Raw genomic sequence first — 21,949 nt, forward strand, 5'->3', positions numbered from 1 at the left:
GTGAAAAAAGAATGTATCTGTGTTGCAGTGTTTTAGGAAAAAATCAGCTTCCTTGAAGAGCACAGTCAACTCTGTCCAGTCTTAGAAAGTGTAATGATTTACACAACTCTGAAAGGATTTTGCTTTTTGTTCCTCCCCTAACTTTTTTTTAGAGTTTGCAAAGAGTGTCAAGGCAGACTATGGATAAGCTTCACTCACTAAGCATGGCCAGGATTCCAAGTGCTCAGGCTTACAGATAAGGTTTTGTGAGAATCAGGTTCTTATTCAAAGATGAGGGTACACATTCGGAGGTGGCTGAAAATAGAATCCTTCATCTAAGATCACAAAAATGGTGGCAGAACAGTTGGTGAAAAAGTCTAAATATCCTGTGGTAAGGGCAGTTATTAATCATTTTTCATCCATGGAAAAGAAAGCACAAACTGTGGAGAGCTCACAAAAACATCTGCCAACTTAGACACTTAGTCAAAAGGTTGGCTTTGACATCAAAGAAAAAGAAACCTGTACTCGAACACATTTGCAGCTGAAATCCAATGCATTCATTGATAGGAGGTATAACACAGAACTTGAATGAAGTTCAAGATTTCAGCCCCTTCTAAGTTCACAAGGCTATCTTGCTATGTAGCAATTTAAAAGACAGAGGTCTTCAAAAAAGTGGGCTTTTTCTCCCTTCTAAAAAAGGTTTACTTACTTGAAAAGAAAGGCATTTATACATCTGGCCAGTACATTTGTGTTTATGTATAAAGACTGGATGATAAACAAAAATATACACAAGATGGGAAAAAAATGCCTTAAAAAAGACTGCTAATCACGACAACCAAAAATAATAAAGTGGCCCATGCATAAAACAGTGACAGGATGAACAAGAGGAGGTTGTAGAGATATTCAGCTTTAAAAGGATGTCACAATATTATTTTTCATATGTTGCTTCAAAAAATACACTAGCCTTTGGACAATTCAACTTTTTTGAAATAGTTCATTTCAGGTTGCACAGCATATACTACTACAATTGTCATTAGAGTTTCTGAAACAGAAAAATTTACTACAGTGATTTTGCTGTTTGGGGATTTCTTGTTCTTATTTTTGATTAATCAACCAATTAAGAATTTGAATTTAGAGCACTCTGCACACAATAAAGGAAATTCTATGGCAATAAGGTTTAAACAAAACCAATGCTTGTAGTAGTTTTAAGATTCTAAGGTACCAGTGATATGAGGGTTGTTTTGTTTTTTTAATACAAGTTAACAAATTACTAAAGACTTTCTTATCAGTGTCAACAGGCAATGTGCTTTAATTGTTATTTCTATACTTCTTGGCTTGACTCCTCACTTGCTTGTCAAACTTTTAAATTATACTATTACCATATCAATGACATTATGTGGTGGGCCTATGCAATGCTAAACGTTAACTAAGGGACAGGAAGGACAAGTGAAGATCATCAACTTATGCTGGAAGGGACCTTGGAGACCATAGAATTCAACTGGTACAGAGAAAGGTGAAGTGACCTGCCCAAAGTCACATGGCTATAAAAGTGTATGAGGAAGGATTTGAACTCACTGAAGTCTTTCTGACTTCAAGTCTACTGTACCATCTAACTGCCTGGAGTGCGTTAAAATATCTACTTATTCTACTGCGCCCTCATATCTTCTGCACTACTCAATTTCAGTCTTGTTCTGAGGTTTCATATTACCCAACAGGTTAATATTTGCACAAGGGAAACAATGATTTGTGAGCATTTCATTTCATTCAGAATATGTGCTTCGTATTAAATTATATTTTTGTAGAAACCTACAGTTTACAAAGTGCTTTCCTCAAAACAACCTCCTAATATGGGTATTGCAAGAACTATTATTACCTGAAAGTGGCCAGACCAGAGGTAAGCAGCCTTACAAATAAAAATACAGATATTACATTTAATACTGAATTAGGCTTACGGAGTGAATGCTCATCAAAGAAACTGATTATCAAGCCTATGCATACACAATAGTACCCTATTTTCACAAAATTTGGGGTATAGAGAATTGGGAGTAGAAGCAAAGGATGGTCTCTGGGAGTCCAAATTCAGAAACTGGCTGCAGGGGGCACAAACCATCAGTTTCCCCTGCTTCGTGAATAAAGATAATGATAAGATAAAATGTCAATCAGTCACAATTTGAAATGCTCCTACTTAGGCTATTCTAATAAACAGAATGAGCCATTCTATAAAAATAGCATTAGCAAGTGCGAAATCAAATTTTAAAATGCAGAGGCAGTGTTCTGACCTTAAAGAAGGACAGAGACAACTGCCTACAAACAGAACAACTGGGTCTGGTTTGCCCGTTACTCCTAATTTGTGACACTGCTATACTTAGAAATAGGTACAGGATCATAGGATTTAGAGCTAGAAAGTGCTGCAGTGGGCCTCTACATTCAATCAGATAAGAAAACTGAGGCCTAAAGAAGAAATTATTTGCCTAAGGTCACACAGTCTACTAAATAGCAAAGTAAGTAAACTTAGGTTAGATTCCAGATCCAATGCTAATGAGGTTGATTGTAAAATTTTAATTACTTTGAAAATTCATTGGATACTCAAAAGACAAGTGCTATTAAAGTACATGTGTTTGTCTGTGTTTGTACACAAGCTCATATATACACATACATAGCTGATATTTGAGTAATGTATGGTCTTGTCCATTTTGTGGATATCAAGATGATACAACTGCCTAAGGTGCATTTCAAAATCAAACACTGGCTACATTGATGGTTGGTTGGATTCCCTGGAATTTTGAATGATTAAGTTACTATTCTTCTCTCTGGGTATGATTAAGAGATGCCTGTAAATGGATTCTCAGTTCTGTTATGTCTCTATCACACTGTCAAAATAAAAGAATCTTGCGATGCTTTATGTATTCTGCTCCTATGTACCACAGTACATTTCTGGTTCATATTTCTTTACTTCCAGCACAGGAAAATTCCAAATAGTGTATATATAGTATCAATTTTACAACAAGTGCATAGGTTTACTGAGGTTATTGGCAGTTTTTTACTCTGGGAGACAAGATATCTCTGGTACAATTCAATGAATTATGAACTGCTGCTCTTGAATTTTCCTTACATCTGTAGAATCTATCACTGTAATGTGATACGAAAGATCAGCAGATTATGAAATGATAATCCATATAATCATTAGTTAATTATTACTGATGTCTCTGCATAGGTCAAAAAGAAGCAATGACATATATTTAATCTCTAAAGGAGAATATCATATTCATTTTTGAGGAGGTAAAAACCTGTATCAGAAAAAAACTAAAAAACATGACACACTGTCCCTCTTCCTCTAAACCTTGTGTCAACTAACAAGCTTGAGTACTTTTAGGGCTAGTACTCATTACTGTATTTTGGATAATGTGTGCAAATGCAAGAGTAAAAAATGCTTTCAGTATTTCTCGCTAACAAAATAGCAAGGTATTTCACTGATAACAGTACTAGCTCTCCACATACCTTATCCACTCCAACTATTAGGTGTGGAGGCAAAGGCCCCCTTTGAAGCACTTGATCAACTTTTATAGAAAGAAATAAGCTGACTTTAGAAATGCAATAATATTGTGACACCACAGACAAGTTTTAACAGGTAGCTTGTTACCTGGGAGAGTAAGAGCGCCTGAAAGTCTTGTGGGAAGGAGCTGTGGGGATGGAGTTAGGCTGAGAAAGGGGAGGTGGGTGCTTCGACAGCCCATCGGCACTCCAACCCCAGAACCGACTGCAGTGGTCAGAAGAGGAAAATCAGAGAGAAAAAACAGAGAAACAGAATAGGGATAGGAAGGGGAAGGGGAAGAGAAACTATAATCTGAGTGGTTTCAAGTTTCGTGCTTCCTGGATAAAGTTATATAAAAATTAATAAAAACAAAATTAGACAGGCTACTTCATGGAGTATCTTATAACACCATAAAGAAATCAAACACAAATTCCCCTTTTCAGTCCACCCCTGAAACAGACAAACATTATTCTTTCCCATCCCACCCATGGGTATATATGTCTTATGTTTGTTTTTGTAAATTATGAGAGATCTCAATTATGCACGTAGACACTTGAGAAATTTTCAAATAAGGATTACAGTTTATAAACAGCTCATCAATTACTTTAAGGAAGAAGCAAAAAACATATGAAGAGGATTTAATTTACAGTTTTTAAAAATAGGTGGGTTTCCTGTAAATCTTATAAAACTGAAGATTATATACTAGCACTCAAGTATAACAGAAGCTGACTTTTGAGATGGTAAGAGCTTGGACTTACATCAGGTCTATCCCACAGGTTCTCAGCTTTGGATCTTTTATGAAAAGGCATGAGTAATATTATAATCCTCTATGAAATGAATCCTAAGTTAGCTATGGAGGAATTGGGGAACAACAGAAACAGTTTCTTAGCCCTAAACAACTCAAAACTGGAAACAAAATTGATGGAGTACACAGAGTCCCTAAAAATGCAGAAAAATGTTCATCTGTAAGACACAAATTCAATGGGAGCTGAATCTGGGAGTGATCCTGGGTTATCCTTTCTGATGATTCATGAGAAATCACAGCATCGTACATTTAGGAGGCACTCTAGAGGCCCTCAAAGCCAATACCCTCCTTTTACAGATGAGGAAACTGAGGCACAGAAAAGTAAACTGATTTGCTCGGCATCACAAAATTAGTATCTGAAATGGGATTTGAACCAGGTCTCTCTGACTCCAAGTCCAGTGCCCTAATCACTAATATCATATTATTCTTGATTGTGCTCTGACAGGTGGGAAAAGAGACATGAGAAGTTTATGACATGCTCATATCCAGAAGGGCAGATCTGTATACAAATTTATATCATGGGAATCACCTTTGTTCCTAGGAGCTCACGCTTGTTTTCTGGGTTTGATGGCACTGCTATAATTATGATTACAGAGGATGGCACCTATGAGTCCTGTTTTCTAAGGTGGGATAAAAAGGTACAAGAAAACGAAAGAGCTCTTTCTTGAATCCTAGGCAAAGAGAAGAATATACAGGAGTCACAGCTTCCAGGAGCTTCTGGTAATGTCTTGATAAGGTTATGCTACATGCGATGCTCTTCATGGTCCTTATCTCTATAGAATTATAAATAATTTCTTCACTTTAACAATCAGCTTAACAAATTTTTCCTATCTATTAAAACACTATCCAGGCTTAGAGAACTAAAGTAAGAAATCTCCCCAAAGATCTCTGAATACAGAGCCTGATATTGGCAGAATACTTGTATTCAAATAAATTAAAAGGAATGAGTGATAAAGTTGTTTGAAGATAATGGATCTTGGGGAAGAAACTTTTAAAAAGGAGGAATTGGCTATTAACCTGGATTGACAATCATATACAGAGGTAAAGTTCACCATGTCTGTGGGTAACCACCAAAATTACAGGGGACATTAACTTTTAAATCAATATAACTATCGAACAGTCAGACCTGTTCCCAGTTCATTCTTATCAGAAAGCAAAGGACTTGATAAGCAGTAATAAAAGAAGCTTTCTTCCAAATATTATATAATAAAAATAGTTCAGTTAGGGAAAATACACATGTACTATACTTCTTTTACAATACACTGGCCAGTGTTCTCCCTGGGATATGTTCATAGATAAATAGGCATCTGTCTCAGGTCTTAGACCATGAAACTGTAAGAAAGACCACACACATACTACAATGAGGTTGTTTTAGTATTTTGAATAATTCAACTCCTCTTGTATAGTCCAAGATTATTTATATCAAATTCTGTGGTTCATTCAGTAGAAGAGTTCCAATGTACTCTCTGGCAATTTCTCAGTCTGGCTTCCTGGAAAGCCAAGAAAGCATCTCATCCACCAGTAGATCCCTAGTGGATTCCAGGTACCCAATTTCTACTCCAGTTTTACTTCTTGTGTTCTTGTTGTTTGAAATGGGGAGGTTGTGAAAGGAAGGCAGAGACTGAAGGAAACTAGGTAACTTTTATTTTAAAACAACAATAGGTATAAAGAATGAGCCCATGATCATATCAAAGCCATCAGCCTCCTACTCCTCTGAAGTTTAAGATGTAAAGGAGGCTGTTTATTACCTCTCAGTCCATTTATAACTATTACAGAAGTACTTGTCTCATTTCAACTATCCAGATATATTTTCCCTTCAAAAAAATCAACAATGCAGTTAATTATGTTTTATCTACTTGAGCTCTGAGCAGGTTCATATTATTATTATCTCCTAAGAGTGCTTCATAAAAAAATTCATCATATAAAAAGAAAACATTTAAAGATGTTCTTTTTTTCTATGCCATGAATGCTTCTTTCCAATATTTCAAAGAAGGACATTCTTACTCAGCAGGAAAATCAGCTAAAAAAAAATATTTACTGTCCTAGAATTTGTTCAAAACTCAGAATAAGGAAAGGATAATTTCTGAGGCTTCACAGGCCTTAAATGTCCATATGTGAGGGGAGGGCTAAATCTATAGGCAAGTCCCACCTTCACCACCCAGCATTTCACTGAACTTCCTGGATTTTGCTCATTTTGTTTCAGTGAACAGTCTCAGGAAATTCAGGTAATAATTCTTCTCATAATATAGGAGCACCATCTAGCGGTAAAAAAGTAATTGCAGGTTATACAGTAAATAGGACAAAATGTTGTAGCTCGCTATGCCTTAAGAATCCCAAAAGGATAGAGTAAAAAGTAGGCACTGCTTATGGATGCCCTCTTTCATGTTTCCAGTTAGTTTGGTTTTAGAGGAACGGGTTCCCTTTGGATGGTTTCTGAGATCTCTTAAAAACCTATTTCACAGAATAAACTCATGTTAGATATAGTGAAATGTGAATCACTGTTAGAAAATTCTTGGTGAAACAAAATAATTATCCAAGTAGTGGTATTCTAAAATCCCAAGTGAGACTAATTAATTATGATCTCAGAACTCTCAACTTGATTACTGAAAAGACAAAGTAGAATTTCTGAACTTCTAGAAAATCTAGCCCAATATAATAGGTTTAACTCTACTCTGACTCTAAAAGATCTACTAATAATAACATGCAATAATTAGAATAAAAGTTAAAAATCTATAGAAGATGGCATGTTTAATAAAAATCACTAAAATAATCTTGGCATTATGAAATCCATAGGAGATAAAGCAATCAAGGTTAGAAGTCATATATCTCACATCTCATTTTTTAGGAAATGACCCTCAGTACTCAGAAACTTACAATCTCTCACTTGCCATAAAAAAAACCTTTTTATGATTTATCTGATAGGTATGCAGACTTGTCCTCTAATGATGAGGAACTCCCTACCTTGTGTGATATATGTTATAATTCCAGTTGATAAAAAGTTATTTCTCACATTGAGTCAAAATCGAAACCTACAACTTGGCTGCTGCTAAGGTCACATTTAAAAAAAAAGACAAAGTGTACAAATAAATTTCTTCTTAAAATGAGATGCTGCAAAAATGTTCTTCTGACATTAGTTCCTAATCTATCACTAACTGGAAACTTGATGTCATCGGTAGAATTTCTTTGTGAGAACATTCACAAAGTAGACTTGTTCTTGGTAGTATTTAGAGAAGACTGGTATTTTAACTGTTATCTTTCTGGGGCTTTTGTTCCAAACATCAAAAGAAGTGAAATGAAGTGATATCATTCTGGAACCATCAAGATTTAACTAACAGGAAAAAAATGTGTACAGGCAAATTTCCAATTTATGAGTTCAAGGTTGATAAGCTTCTACCACAACTTTTACCTGGTCTGAGCTCTGGCTCTTTTAATTCATTGTAGAACATCTGAAGAAGGTACTATTAGATAATGAAAAGGAATAAAAAATGGGTAGCCAGGAGGAATCAGAGAAGCAACAAAGAAGCCCAGATATTATCCACTAACCGGATTATGAAGTGGTGGCAAATGGTAAGTGTAACATTTGAGAAGCCACTTTCAGACAGAGGTATTTATAACCACCTGACTGAGAAGAACAGTGAGTAACAGTTCTGTGGCTGTTGTGGAAGATGATGAATTAAATCTTAATTAGGGATGCCAGCATATGAAAGTGCTAGCTGAGCCTGTAACGGGCTCACGGCAAATTCTGACAATTCCATTTGTTTTGGTTATAATAGTTTAAATCACTAACTTAAAGGCAGAATGAGTTTCGGGAAACAACTTCTAACTTTATTAAATCTAATAAAGGGGCATATTTCTGATTAAAAGAATCACAGCAAAAAATCTGTGCATAAGATTTCAGAATCGTTTTCTGAGACAGCAAAATAAATTTTTTTGGTCCAAAATGTTAATAGGAGAGTTCGTGATCCAAAGAGACCTGAGTGACAATAACAGCTTTGTAAGCATATTACTATTTTAAGAATTTTTTTAAAATTACAGTTGAAGCCATTACTATTTAACAATGGATCAAATGAGAAAGAAAAATGGTTGCCTTCTTTTAAAAAATAAGAAATTTTTTTAAAGTCAAAACTGACAATAAGCCCTGTCATCTCTCCTCTCAAAATATAGCTTTTTTGACTAGTTGTTATGGAGTTCCCAGTTGCTGCAAACCCATGTAGAAAGTGTGAACCTAGCAGATTTATATTTCAGTTGCTTCATAAAAGATCTTATTGGCACAGCAACACATTTCACACATAAACCAGTATACTTGAATCAATCATAATTTTTCTTCGTTGATTACTCCATTTTTTTCATCTCAAATTTGTTTTGGAATGGATCCTAGAAAACAAGTACATAGGGACTATAAGTTCTGGTTTATAAGATCACAGATTCTAAAATTAGAAGAGATCTTCGAGGCAATCAAGTCCTACAATCTCATTCTGTAGGTGAGGAATCTGAAGCCCACAAAGATGAAATGATTTGCCGGCATCATAGTGCTCATTGCGTGGCTAAAGCAGTACGTGACCTCGGATCTTCCTACCTCCTGGGTTAGTGCTCTCTCCGCTATTCCTTGATAGAGACAATATCTTCCAAAGATACAAGGGCATATTATGTTTTTGTTATCCAAGGATTCAGAATCCATAAGGCTAACATGGTATTTAAGCCAAGTTTGGTATTTTATGATACTAAAAGACTGCTGACAAACAGCAAAGAGAATAGTTTCCTTTTTAATAAAACACAAACATAAACAGTTCCAGTTATCTCAGGCTTCAGATTATGACTCTGCTGAATAAGTGCATCTTGTTTCAAGAGCAGACTTGACTTCACATTTTGTTTTTTGTTTTTTTTTTTAAGAAAAGAAGAGGGCTTTTTTAAAAAGACCCTTTACACATTTCAACAATTGACTTCAAAACAGCAATTTGATCAGAAAATGAATGACTTGTGCTTGGGCTACACAGTCTGCGAAAAGTTGACAAATATAACCTTAAACAACATATTATCTATGTAGGAGTAGGACTAATCCATGTATAAAATTGATGTGGAACAAGTTCAAGGCTCTGAGCTTGATTTATAAATTTCCATAGAGTTTTGGAGTTGGAGGCTTTAATGAGTAATTTTACAGATAAACAAAGTGGGGCCCAGAGAAGAAGTGATTTCATTCAAGTATACACAGTGAGAGGTGGTCACCAGGTTTAGAATCCAAGATGCCTGATTTCCCGCTCAGTTTTCTTTCTGCTCTAACAAACTCTAAAACTGAGTAGCAAGCTGAATGGTTATTGGGATAGTTTAGTGAAAATCTTATTACCTTGGTGACAAACCACCATGGGAACAGTTGGTAGGTGAAGTCAAGGGGCTGGTCCTGCTACTGGTGTGTCTGGAAGGAGTTCGACCAATGGTATTGCTTGGAGAGCCCTGAAGCAAAAAGAAGAAGAAAGATCAGACAAAGATGGGGAGCACCACATAACAAACAGTCTTGCCTTAAGTCTATCCACCCATGTTTGAAACCATGAGCAACTTAAGTAGTGCTATCTATGATCAAGAGTAAGGCTGATATCATAATGCACATAACTAAAAAATTTTTCTGCAACCAAACAGTCCCATTATTTTCCAGTCTAGAAACACCTGATGACTATTAAGGGCAAATATGTTGAATAAGCCAGTAAACATTTGTAACTGTAGCATTCATCAAAAGAAATGCCTGAATTAAACGTATCAGAAATTCAGTCTACTGTGCAAATTTACTCTTAATAAAAATAAAGTTATAGTTACACATCAGACTGTACAACATGGCTCTACTTTGTCCTTTGTAAGGGATATTTGTCTAGTCATAAAACTTCAGTTAAATTACAGATCCTCCATTGCCTTGGTTATCCACTAAGTCTGAGGCTATCTGCAATTTATCCTGTCTGTATCTTGTTTCTATATAGTTGTTTGCATGATGTCTGGCCCAAGAGACTGTGAGCTCCTTGAGAGCTGGGATATATATTTGTTCTTCCTTCCTTCCTTTCTTTAACATTCATCAAGATTTTTGAATTGCAAATTATTTTCCCTCCTTCCCCTTCCCTCTTCTGGAAATGGTAGGCAGTTTGATATAGTTTTGTACATGTGCCATTATGTAAAAATATTTCCACATGAGTCACAGTTGTATAAAAAGCAACAGATCAAAAGGAAAAAAAACCTACAAGAATGAAGTAAGTGAAAAATAGATGCTTCAATCTGCATTCAGAGTCCACCAGTTCTTTATCTGGATAGGGATAGCATTTTCCTTTATGAGTCTTGCGTACTTCTCTTGGATCATTGTGTCGCTCAGAAGAGCTGAGTCATTTACGGTTGATCATCACATTATGTTGTTGATACTGTGTACAATATTTTCCTGGTTCTGCTCATTCTGATGCTCTTGCATCGGTTTGTACAAGTCTTTCCATGTTCTTCTGAAATCTGTCTGTTCATCATTTCTTATTGCACACTAGTATTCCATTACATTCATGCATCGTAGCTTGTTCAGCCATTCTCCAATTGATAAATATCCCTCAATTTCCAATACTTTGCCACTACAAAAAGGGCTGCTATAAATATTTTTTGCACATGTAGGTCCCTTACCCTTTTTTATGACCTCTTTGGGATATAGACCTAGTAGTGGTATTGCTGGATCAAAGGGTATGTACAGTTTGGTTGCCCTTTGAGCAGTTCCAAATTACTCTCCAGAATGATTGGATCAGTTTGCAACTCCACCAACAACAGTGCATTAACTTTCCCACATCTTGTTATAACATTTATCATTTTCCTTTTCTGTATTATTAGCCAATCTGATAGGTGTGAGATGGTACCTCTGAGTTGTTTTAATTTGCATTTCTCTAATCAAAAATGATTTAGAGCACTTCTTCATATACCTATAGATAGTTTGATTTCTTCATCTGAAAACTGCCTGTCCATATTCTTTGACTGTTTGAGGAATGATTTGTCTTCTTGTAAATTTGACTCAGTTCTCTATATACTTGAGAAATGAGGCCTTTATCAGAGACACTTGCTGTAAAGATTGTTTCCCAGTTTTCTGTCTTCCTTCTAATCTTGACTGCACAGATTTTGTTTGTACAAAAGCCTTTTAATTTGATATAATCAAAATTATCTCTTCTACATTTTTGTAATGCTCTCTATCTCTTGTTTGGTCATGACTTTTTCCCCTCCTCATAGATCTGACAGGCAGACAAAACCTTGCTTTTCTAATTTGCTTATGGTGTCACCCTCTAAGTCATGCTTGTCACATCTAACTTTTCTAATATTCTATATACCTCCTTAATTTCTTCCTCATTTATTTTTTGGTTAGATTTATCAAGTTCTGAGAGGCGTCAGCTGGGTCTCCCACGAGTATAGCTATGCTGTCGATTTCTTCCTGTAACTCACTTATCTTCTCCTTATGAATCTGGATGCTATACCACTTGGTGCATTTATATTTAGTATTGATATTGCTTCATTGTCTATGGTACATTTTAGCAAGATGTAGTTTCCTTCTTTATCTCTTTAATCAGGCCTATTTTTTGCTTTTACTTTGAGGTCAGGATTGCTACTTTTGCTTTTTTAACTTCAGCTAAACCATAATAGATTCCGCTCCAATTCCTTACCTCTACTGTGTATGTGTCTCTCCACTTCAAGTGTGTTTTTTGCAAACAACATATTGGAGGATTCTGGTTTTTGATCATTCTGCTGTCTGCTTCTGTCTTATGAGAGATTTTTGTATTATATTTTTAGTGGCAGCTAGGTGGCACAATGGACAAAATGCTGGGGCTGGAGTCAGGAAGACTCATCTTCCTGAATACAAATCTGGCCTCAGATACTTCCCAGAGCTCTGTGACCCTGGGTAAGTCATTTAACTCTACCTGTCCGATTTACCACAGTCTAGTCATCCTATCAGAAAAGGAGATGAGATTATACTGGTCTGATTGATTCTTGATGAATCTAGGCTGGTTCTTATTGATGGACACTTTCCTTTGGAAACAATCAAACCATCTAGTTAACATCTTCCCAGAAATCAAAGTTAAGTCTTATGAGCTTACACTTTGCAAAGCTCACACTTTTGGGGGGGGAGGGGTTTTGAGGGGATAAACAAGGACATTTACTTTTTTCTATTCCTATAGCATCTTTTAAATTCATCATGACCTTATAATCAATCAGCTGATAAGAGCTCAGCAATTACATCTGCCAGTTCTTTCAGTACCTAGAAATGTAGTCCCTCTAGAACTGATGAACTGAATTCACTGGGGGGACACTTAGTCTCACAATTCACTTATTTGGGGTTCAAACTTCCTGTTAACTGTTTTTTCCTACTAAGCAGAAGGCCCATTCTTCTTGAAAGAAAAAGCAAAAGTTGAGTTGAGTAGTTTTGCTTTCTATCACTTGTTATCTCATAAACTCTGGGAGGTTCTATATCTTTTAAAAAAAATCTTCCTCTTGCCCACCAGATGGCTGAAAATCCTTTCTGTTGCCTTAGTCACAGTTCATTCTCAGAGAGGCAACACAGTATAACAGATACAAGTTATGAATCTGGGATCACAAACCCCATGAGTCAAATCAATTAATCTCCATTCACTTTTCATCTGTAAAGTGGAGATCACAAGACTGGCAATTACTATGTCATAGGATTGTTATGAGGTGTAGTTATAATGATGATGATAACTAGAATTTATGTAGCACCTACTGTGTGCCAGGTACTATGTGCTGAGCACTTTGCAAATATTATTTCATTTGATCTTTACAAGACTGGAAGCTAGGTCATATTATAAACTGAAACAGAGCTTAAGTGGCTTGCCCTAGGTCATACAGTTAAGTAAGTGTCCAAGGCTGGATTTGAAGTTAGGTATTCCCAACTCCAGCCCTAACACTCTATCATCCTAGCTGCCCTGGTTTTTACATTTTAAAGCCAGTTATTAGTATGACCTTTAGCCTTTCTGATATCAATATTACAGGACCATGTTTTCATTTCCTTTTGTTATCTAAGTTTTCTTCCATCTTTTACATAAGGTTTTAACAAAAATAAAAAATCTAAATTGGTCAGTGAGTCTTTCATGTGCCCATGGTGATCTCTCCGTAGATAGTTCTTCCTCATTTAAACTGTTTGAGTTTGCATTTTCAGAACTTAATTCTTGACAATTTTCAATCTCTCATGGATTGATTTCTCCCACAGAACTTATCTTCCATGACCATGAACCTATCTTCTAAATCCTTTAAAATCTCTCCTAAAATGTAGGGTAGTATGTCAGCCTATGCTAGATTTTCTTCTTCCTTTATCACAAGTTCAAATACCAGTGGTAGCTTCAAAGTTCTAATCATTCCTATTCTAAGAACAACATTTTTTTTTGATGATTAGAATGATCCAGAATAACAGTTCCCATATTATCTGTTCCACTATAATTAAATTGCCCTTAAAGCACACTCAGAATTTTTAGCTACTGTGCTTTTAGGAGAGAGAATGATCCAGATAAGGGAAGTCCTTTAACAAGAACTCTGTATCATGTCCTTGTGCCAGGCCTGAGATAATTTTTAAAAAATCCCTTATTTCCTTATTCCATCTCAGGGATTTGTAGCATATATCCATAACAATAACAATGCTCTTTTCGTCTTTGTTTACTTTTGCCCAAATACTCTTTACGTTAGCCCCAATCTATGCACTGGCAAGCTGAATTTCTGTACGTGATAACAATAATATACAATGAGATTCTCTCATACCCCTTTAGCTATTCTGCTTCTTTCTAGCAGCTAGGTGGCATAGTGGATCGACTGGGGAGGGTAGAGTAAGAAAGACCAATTTTCCCAAGTTCAAATCTGGCCTAAGACACTTAATAGCTGTGTGACTCTGGGTAAGTCATTTAGCCCTGTTTATCTCATTTTCCTCAACTGTAAAATAATCTGAAGAAGGAAATGGCAAACCACCTCAGTATCTTTGCCAAAAAAATTCCAAATGAAGTTAAGAAGAGTTGGATATGAGTGAAATAGTCAACAACAACAAAACCTTTCTGAAGCATGATCTAGTCATGATGCCTACTCTAGCTTCCATCAAATCTCAATGATACTTTTAACAATGTGGTCTCTTTACATTAGGAATTCGAGTTCACTCTGTTTATTCTAGTCTATTTATCCTGAATGTACTTAGGTCTCCTGAAATAAGGTAAGCTGCTGGAGAGTGGAGACTTCTTTGCATTTCTAGGGCTCACTGTAGAGCTTGGGACATGGAAAAGTTTGACTGATAGATTTATTTTAACTTTTATTGATGATTTTTGTCTTTACATCAGAGCCATCTCCATTTATACCATAACCCCCATCCATTGAACCGTGCCTTTCAACACAGAAAAAACAATTAAGCAAAATCAACCAGCATTAACAACATCTGACAGGCATCATTATTTCAAATCCACAGTCTCACTTTCTCCAGTGAAAGAAGGAAGGTACATTTCTTCAGTTTTTTTCTGAGACCAAGACTGGTCATCATAATTACAGTGTCAGCTTCTTTTTTGTTGACATTGTGTTAGCTATCTGAAATATTTTCGGTCTGGTTACTTCATTCTGTGTTACTTGAGATAAATCTATTCATGTTTTTGTGAATTTCCTAAAGCACAGTATTATTACAGTCATGTATATACATTCACATGACTTGTTCTTCCATTTTCAATCCAGAGGTGCCCACTCTAGTTTTCTGTTACTAAAAACTTGTTGTGATGAGTATTTTGGTACATATCTGACCCTTGTTTCTGTCTCTGATCTCCTTGGGGTATGCCTGACAGTGGAATCTTTCCATAAAAGTTGAATTCATTTCTTTCCCACGTAATTCCAAACTGTTTTCTAAAGTAAGTTTTACCGTGAACCATACACGAACAATGTAACATGTGCCTATCTCTTCTTTATACATCTACTTCTCTACTTAAACTTTTTCTATTCACAACCCCTTTTTGCCCAAGAAATTCTTACATGACCCTGGGTATACAGATATACAAAGTAGGTGTATAAATCTAATACTTACTGATAATAAATCATAAAGAAATGTATTTTAAAACAGTTCTTTGGTATACATATAATTTTACCCCTTATTAATGATGAAAACAAATGTGCATACTAATGAGATTAATATATTTATTTTTTACATAAAGAATAAAATCTTGGCAGAATATTTGATACTGCAGGATATAGAGCATCTTCAATGTTTTTCAGAGTTGATTAGTATTTTGATTTTATAATTGTCAATACTGAGAATGCATTTCACATAAACATAGTAAAAAATGGTAGAAATATGTGGGAAATTCTATCCTAATCCCAAGCTAAAATTAATTTTAACAGTTTTGTATGTGTAGTAAAAACACTGCAAGTCATAACATAAAATAGTCTCAAATCTGAGTTGAGGTGTTTCTAGCAGCACTTGTTGGTTTTGTGTGGCATGTGAAGAGCAAAGTGTGCATGTTGTGTATTCAAAACCAAGGCTGCTGTGAAGTTGTGTGATGCAATACAAGCAAGTGCTGCCACAAACGCCCTGGATTCATTATGTGTTGGGTTTCAAATTAGTTTTTGGTCACTGCACATTCAGAAACCTTTTACTGCTGCCAAGTTCTCTGAGACTTCCATATTCAGTTACTTTACCCCATATGGGATCACAACTTACAGTTTATGAGGGGCTGCCCTAGACAAGCAACATCAATTATTTCCATCTCCTGTTATTACTGCAAATTTGCAGAGTGTGAGGCAAAAAACCTTAGAGGTTTTCATATGCATTTCTACTATCAGTAATTTGGAATAGTCATTCATGTAGTTGTTACTGGTTTTTAAGTCTTCCTTTTGATAACTGTTTATAATATATATAATATTATATATATTATCTGACAACTTATCTATTGAAGATTATCTCATTTACTGTATATTTCTATATTAATTTCCTACACTCTAGATATCAAACTTTTACCAGAAATATTTGGTTCAAAGATTACTGCTCACTCCCAATCAGGAATTTCTATTTTTAATTCTAATTGTACTAATTTTGATTGGTAAAAAGCTTTTCAACTTCATTTACCTGAAATTGGATGTTTTATTAACCTTTATTATCATGGCTATCCCTTGCTTAGTTAAGAACTATCTTTCTGGAGGCAGAGCCAAGATGGCAATGTAATGGTAGGGACTTGCCTGAGTATTTCCAAATTCTCCTGCAAAGAACTTTAAAATAGCACCTCAAAATGAATTATGGAATGATAGAACAAACAAAAACCCAAGATATCTTTGGTTAGGGTTAGGGTTAGGGTTAGCCAAGACAACTTTAAAAACTGGCAGAAAGTCTGTCTCTCTGGGATAAGAGTGGAGTGTGGTCAAATGCAGGCTTCACACTGAAAGCCAGTAGCAGTCTGCTGAGGAACAACTGAAATGGCAATCCTAAGGTGAGGAGGAGTATTAGCAATTAGGAGCATTTACTAGCAATAATTAGTAGTAGGAGTATTAGTATTAGACCCTCATTACAGTACAAGGGTGGAAAAGTATACATGTGCGTATTCACAGATTAGAGCACAGGCCAGGAGGGAAATGACCCACACCTCTCCCTAGATCATACCACCTTAGAAGAATTAAAATTTACAGACCACAAAACTAGCTCTGAAAACAGCAACATAAAAAAACTTGTAGCTTAAGACAGTGCCTCCCTCTAGTCTCGGAACAAAGACCAACTTTAATGTGATGTTAAAAGTCAAGAAACAGGCTGGAAAATGAAGAGACAACAAAAAAGAACCTGACCATAGCAAGTTACTATTGAAGATCAAAACATAAACTCAGAAGACAATATCAAAACAGCTAAATGCCAAGCAGCAAAGAAAAATGTGAACTGGTTTCAGTCCCCAAAAAGAATTCCTGGAAGAGATCACAAAGACTGTGAAAATCAAAAAGAGTTAATGGAACAAACTGGGGGTGGAGGGAATGAGTGTGATGCAAGAAAATCATGAAAGAAGAGTCAAGAACTTGGTAAGGGAGGCAGGCACACATGCACACGCACACATATACACACACACACACACACACACACAAATACTGAAGAAAATAACATTTTAAAAAACAGAATATGCCAAATGATAAAAGAGACACAAAAATCCACTGAATAGAAAAACTCCTTAAAAAGCGGAATTGGCTAAATGGAAACATGTATAAAAATTCACTGAAGAAAAAAAATTCTTTAAAAATTAGAACTGGGGGGGGCGCAGCCAAGATGGCAGAGTAGAAAGACGCACATACGCTACCTCCGAACCCACTGCCCATAAAATATCTGTAAAAAAAGAACCATGGCGAATTCTGGAGCAGCAGAAGTTACAGAACAATGGAGCGGAGGAAATTTCTGCTCCAGAGAGCCTGAAAACCTCTCGCAAAAGGTCCCTCGCACCCCGGACCTGGAGCAGAGCCCAACCCTGCCTCGGCAGCGCGGCACGGAGCGGAAAGGAGCAGATCCGAGCAGGCTTCAGGGACAGAATTTCTAGCGGCCATGCGGGTCCCCCACCCACAGGTGACAAGGGTTGGTGAGAGGGTCTCTTCGGCAGGTCGAGAGGGGTGTGGAGTACCCCCATAACTCAGGCCCCCTCGGGAGGTAGTGGCAGAGGCGGGAGCAGACCTGGGCTCCCCAAGCAGGCAGGAGCCTGGATCCATTGTTGAAGGTCTCTGCATAAACCCCCTGAGGGCACTGAGCCTGAGAGGCGGGCCTGCCCTGACCTGAGCACCTGAACTTAATCTCACCCTGAATAGCAGCCCTGCCCCCGCCCAAAGCCCTGAGGCTGGGAAGCAACATTTGAATCTCAGACCCCAAGTGCTGGCTGGGCGGATCTGGAGGCGAGGTGGGGGTGGAGAGGACACTCAGAAGTCAAGTCACTGGCTGGGAAAATGCCTAGAAAAGGGAAAAAAATAAGACTATAGAAGGTTACTTTCTTGGTGAACAGGCATTTCCTCCCTTCCTTTCTGATGAGGAAGAACAATGCTTACCATCAGGGAAAGACACAGAAGTATCCCAGCCCACTCAGTGGGCTCAGGCCATGGAAGAGCTCAAAAAGGATTTTGAAAATCAAGTTAGACAGGTGAAGGAAAAACTGGGAAGAGAAATGAGTGACATGCAAGCAAAGCATGAAAAACAAGTAAACACCCTGCTAAAGGAGACCCAAAAAAATGCTGAAGAAAATAACACCTTGAAAAATAGGCTAACTCAATTGGCAAAAGAGGCTCAAAAAGCCAATGAGGAGAAGAATGCTTTCAAAAGCAGAATTAGCCAAATGGAAAAGGAGATTCAAAAACTCACTGAAGAAAATAGTTCTTTCAAAATTAGAATGGAACAGATGGAGGCTAATGACTTTATGAGAAACCAAGAAATCACTAAACAAAACCAAAAGAATGAAAAAATGGAAGATAATGTGAAATATCTCATTGGAAAAACAACTGACCTGGAAAATAGATCCAGGAGAGACAATTTAAAAATTATGGGACTACCTGAAAGCCTTCATCAAAAAAAGAGCCTAGACATCACCTTTCATGAAATTATCAAGGAAAACTTCCCTGAGATTCTAGAACCAGAGGGCAAAATAAGTATTCAAGGAATCCACAGATCACCTTCTGAAAAAGATCCAAAAAGAGAAACTCCTAGGAACACTGTGGCCAAATTCCAGAGTTCCCAGGTCAAGGAGAAAATATTTTTTTTTTTCTTCTCTTTTTTTTTTATTTTGTAATGTTTAACAATCACTGCCATACAATTGTGATTTTATCCCCCCCATCTAACCCCCACTCCCCCCCTCCCTCCCCACGACTGCATACGATTCTGTATAGATTCTACATATACTTTCCTATTGAGTATATTTTCACTATAGTCGTGCTATGTAGTCAGACTAAGATAAATGAAAGAAATCGTATAACAAATCAGAACATGATACACAAACACATACACATACACAAACATGATCTGCTACAATATGTGAGTGACTTCCATATTTCTCTCTCTGAGTGTGGCAGGCATTTTGCCTTGAGATCCTCCATTGGGATTTTTTTTTTTTTTTTTTTGGTAAGAAGTTCTTGTGTTATTACAAAAATCTAAGTCTACCAGAAAAAACTCTCACACACTGTGGTTGTTGCTGTGCATAAAGTTCTCCTGGTTCTGCTCCTTTCACTCAGCATCAGGTCATATAAGTCTCAAGGAGAAAATATTGCAAGCAGCTAGAAAGAAACAATTCAAGTATTGTGGAAATACAATCAGGATAACACAAGATCTAGCAGCTTCTACCTTAAGGGATCGAAGGGAGTGGAATAGGATATTCCAGAAGTCAAAGGAACTAGGACTAAAACCAAGAATCACCTACCCAGCAAAACTGAGTATAATACTTCAGGGGAAAAATTGGTCTTTCAATGAAATAGAGGACTTTAAGCATTCTTGATGAAAAGACCAGAGCTGAAAAGAAAATTTGACTTTCAAACACAAGAATGAAGAGAAGCATGAAAAAGTAAATAGCAAAGAGAAGTCATAAGGGACTTTACTAAAGTTGAACTGTTTACATTCCTACATAGAAAGACAATATTTGTAACTCTTGAAACTATTCAGTATCTGGGTACTGGGTGGGATTACACACACACATGCACACGCACACACACATAGAGACAGAGTGCACAGAGTGAATTGAAGTGGATGGGATCATATCTTAAAAAAATGAAATCAAGCAGTGAGAGAGAAATATATGGGAGGAGAAAGGGAGAAATGGAATGGGGCAAATTATCTCTCATAAAACAGGCAAGCAAAAGACTTATTAGTGGAGGGATAAAGAGGGGAGGTGAGAGAAAAACATGAAGTTTACTCTCATCACATTTCACTAAAGGAAGGAACAAAATGCACACTCATTTTGGTATGAAAACCTATCTTACAATACAGGAAAGTGGGGGATAAGGGGATAAGCAGGGTGGGGGGGGATGATGGAAGGGAGGGCATGGGGAGGAGGGAGCAATTTGAGGTCAACACTCATGGGGAGGGACAGGATCAAAAGAGAGAACAGAAGTAATGGGGGACAGGATAGGATGGAGGGAAATATAATTAGTTCTTATACAACACTACTATTATGGAAGTCATTTGCAAAACTACACAGATTTGGCCTATATTGAATTGCTTGCCTTCCAAAGGGAAGGGGTGGGGAGGGAGGGAGGAAGAGAAGTTGGAACTCAAAGTTTTAGGAACAACTGTCGAGTACTGTTCTTGCCACTAGGAAATAAGAAATACAGGTAAAGGGGTACAGGATGGAGACAAGGGCAGAGAGGGATGATAGAAGAGAGGGCAGATTGGCAGACAGGGGCAATTAGAATGCTGGGTGTTTTGGGGTGGGGGGAGGGGACATAAGGGGAGAAAATTTGGAACCCAAAATTTTGTGAAAATGAATGTTAAAAGTTAAATTAAAAAAAAAGAAATGCTAAAAAAAAAAATTAGAATTGGGCAAATTGAAGCTAATGACATCAAGAACTGATCTAACAAAATCAAAAGAATGAAAAAATATTAGAAAATGTGACATATGGCTTTGGAAAAATAACTGACTTGGGAAATAGATTGAGGAGAGAAAAATTTAAAAATTATTGCACTACTTGAAAGCCATGATTAGAAGAAAAACCTTAGATATCATTTTTTAAGAATTTATAAAGGAAAAATGCCTTGATATTCTAGAACTAGCAGGTAAAATAGAAATTGAAAGAATCCACCAATCACCTCCTGAAAGAGATTCCAAAATGAAAACTTCCAGGAATGCCACACAATGGCAGAGCTTTCAGGTCAAGGAGAAAATACTGCAAACAGTCAGAAAAAAGCAATTCCAGCATCATGGAGTCATAGTCAGGATAATACAAGATTTAGCAGCTTCTATATGAAAGATTTTTTTGAGGGGTTAGAATACGATGTTTTGGAGGGGTAAAGGCTCTGAGGATTACAACCAAGAAACACCTACTCAGAAAAACTGAGTAAAATCCTTCAGGGGAAAAAGAAGACATTCAATGAGACTGAGGGTTTTCAAGCATTCCTGATGAAAAGACCAGAGCTGAAGAGAAAATTTCACTTTCAAAATGCTAACCAGACCCAGAGAAAAAACCGTGGAAACTGAATGCAAAGACAAACATATCATTTTGATTTTGGTTGTTGTTTTCTTTCTCAGGGTTTTTCCCTTTTGTTCTGATTTTTTTTTTACAAAATGACTAATATGGAAATACGTTTAACATAATTGTACATGTATATCAGATTACTTGCTGTCTTGGTGAGGAGGTAGAGAGAAAAATTTGGAGCCCACAGTCTTACAAAGAGGAATGTTGAAAAAAACCCTTTGCATGTAACTGGAAAAAAATTAAAATACCATTAAAATACCATTACCAAAATAGGAAAGAGAAATCATAGGGGACTTGATACGGTTACACTATTTACATTCCTAGATGGGAAAAGGGTACTTATAACTCCCAAGAACTTTATCATTATTAAGGCAGTTAGAAGTCCTCTCTACACATAGGGAGCACGGGTGTGAATTAACTGTGGTAGGATAATATCCAAAAAAATAAAATTAAGGGGTGAGAAAAATGGAGGCACTGAGAAAAGAGAAAGA

General features: G+C 36.7%; 1 protein-coding gene across 17 annotated transcripts in view; it reads right to left on the reverse strand.

Moving 5' to 3' along the window:
- The window catches only part of CLASP1 (cytoplasmic linker associated protein 1), a 338,497-nt gene that overhangs the window by 31,871 nt on the left and 284,677 nt on the right, over positions 1-21,949 (reverse strand). For all 17 annotated transcript variants that reach the window (XM_072613409.1, XM_072613408.1, XM_072613396.1 and 14 more), the window contains one exon: positions 9,658-9,764. In XM_072613409.1, the coding sequence (XP_072469510.1) occupies positions 9,658-9,764 (107 nt within the window). The remainder of the gene's footprint in view (positions 1-9,657; positions 9,765-21,949) is intronic.

The sequence above is a fragment of the Notamacropus eugenii genome, chromosome 5, assembly GCF_028372415.1.
Source record: "Notamacropus eugenii isolate mMacEug1 chromosome 5, mMacEug1.pri_v2, whole genome shotgun sequence".
NCBI classification, from domain to species: Eukaryota; Metazoa; Chordata; class Mammalia; order Diprotodontia; family Macropodidae; genus Notamacropus; species Notamacropus eugenii.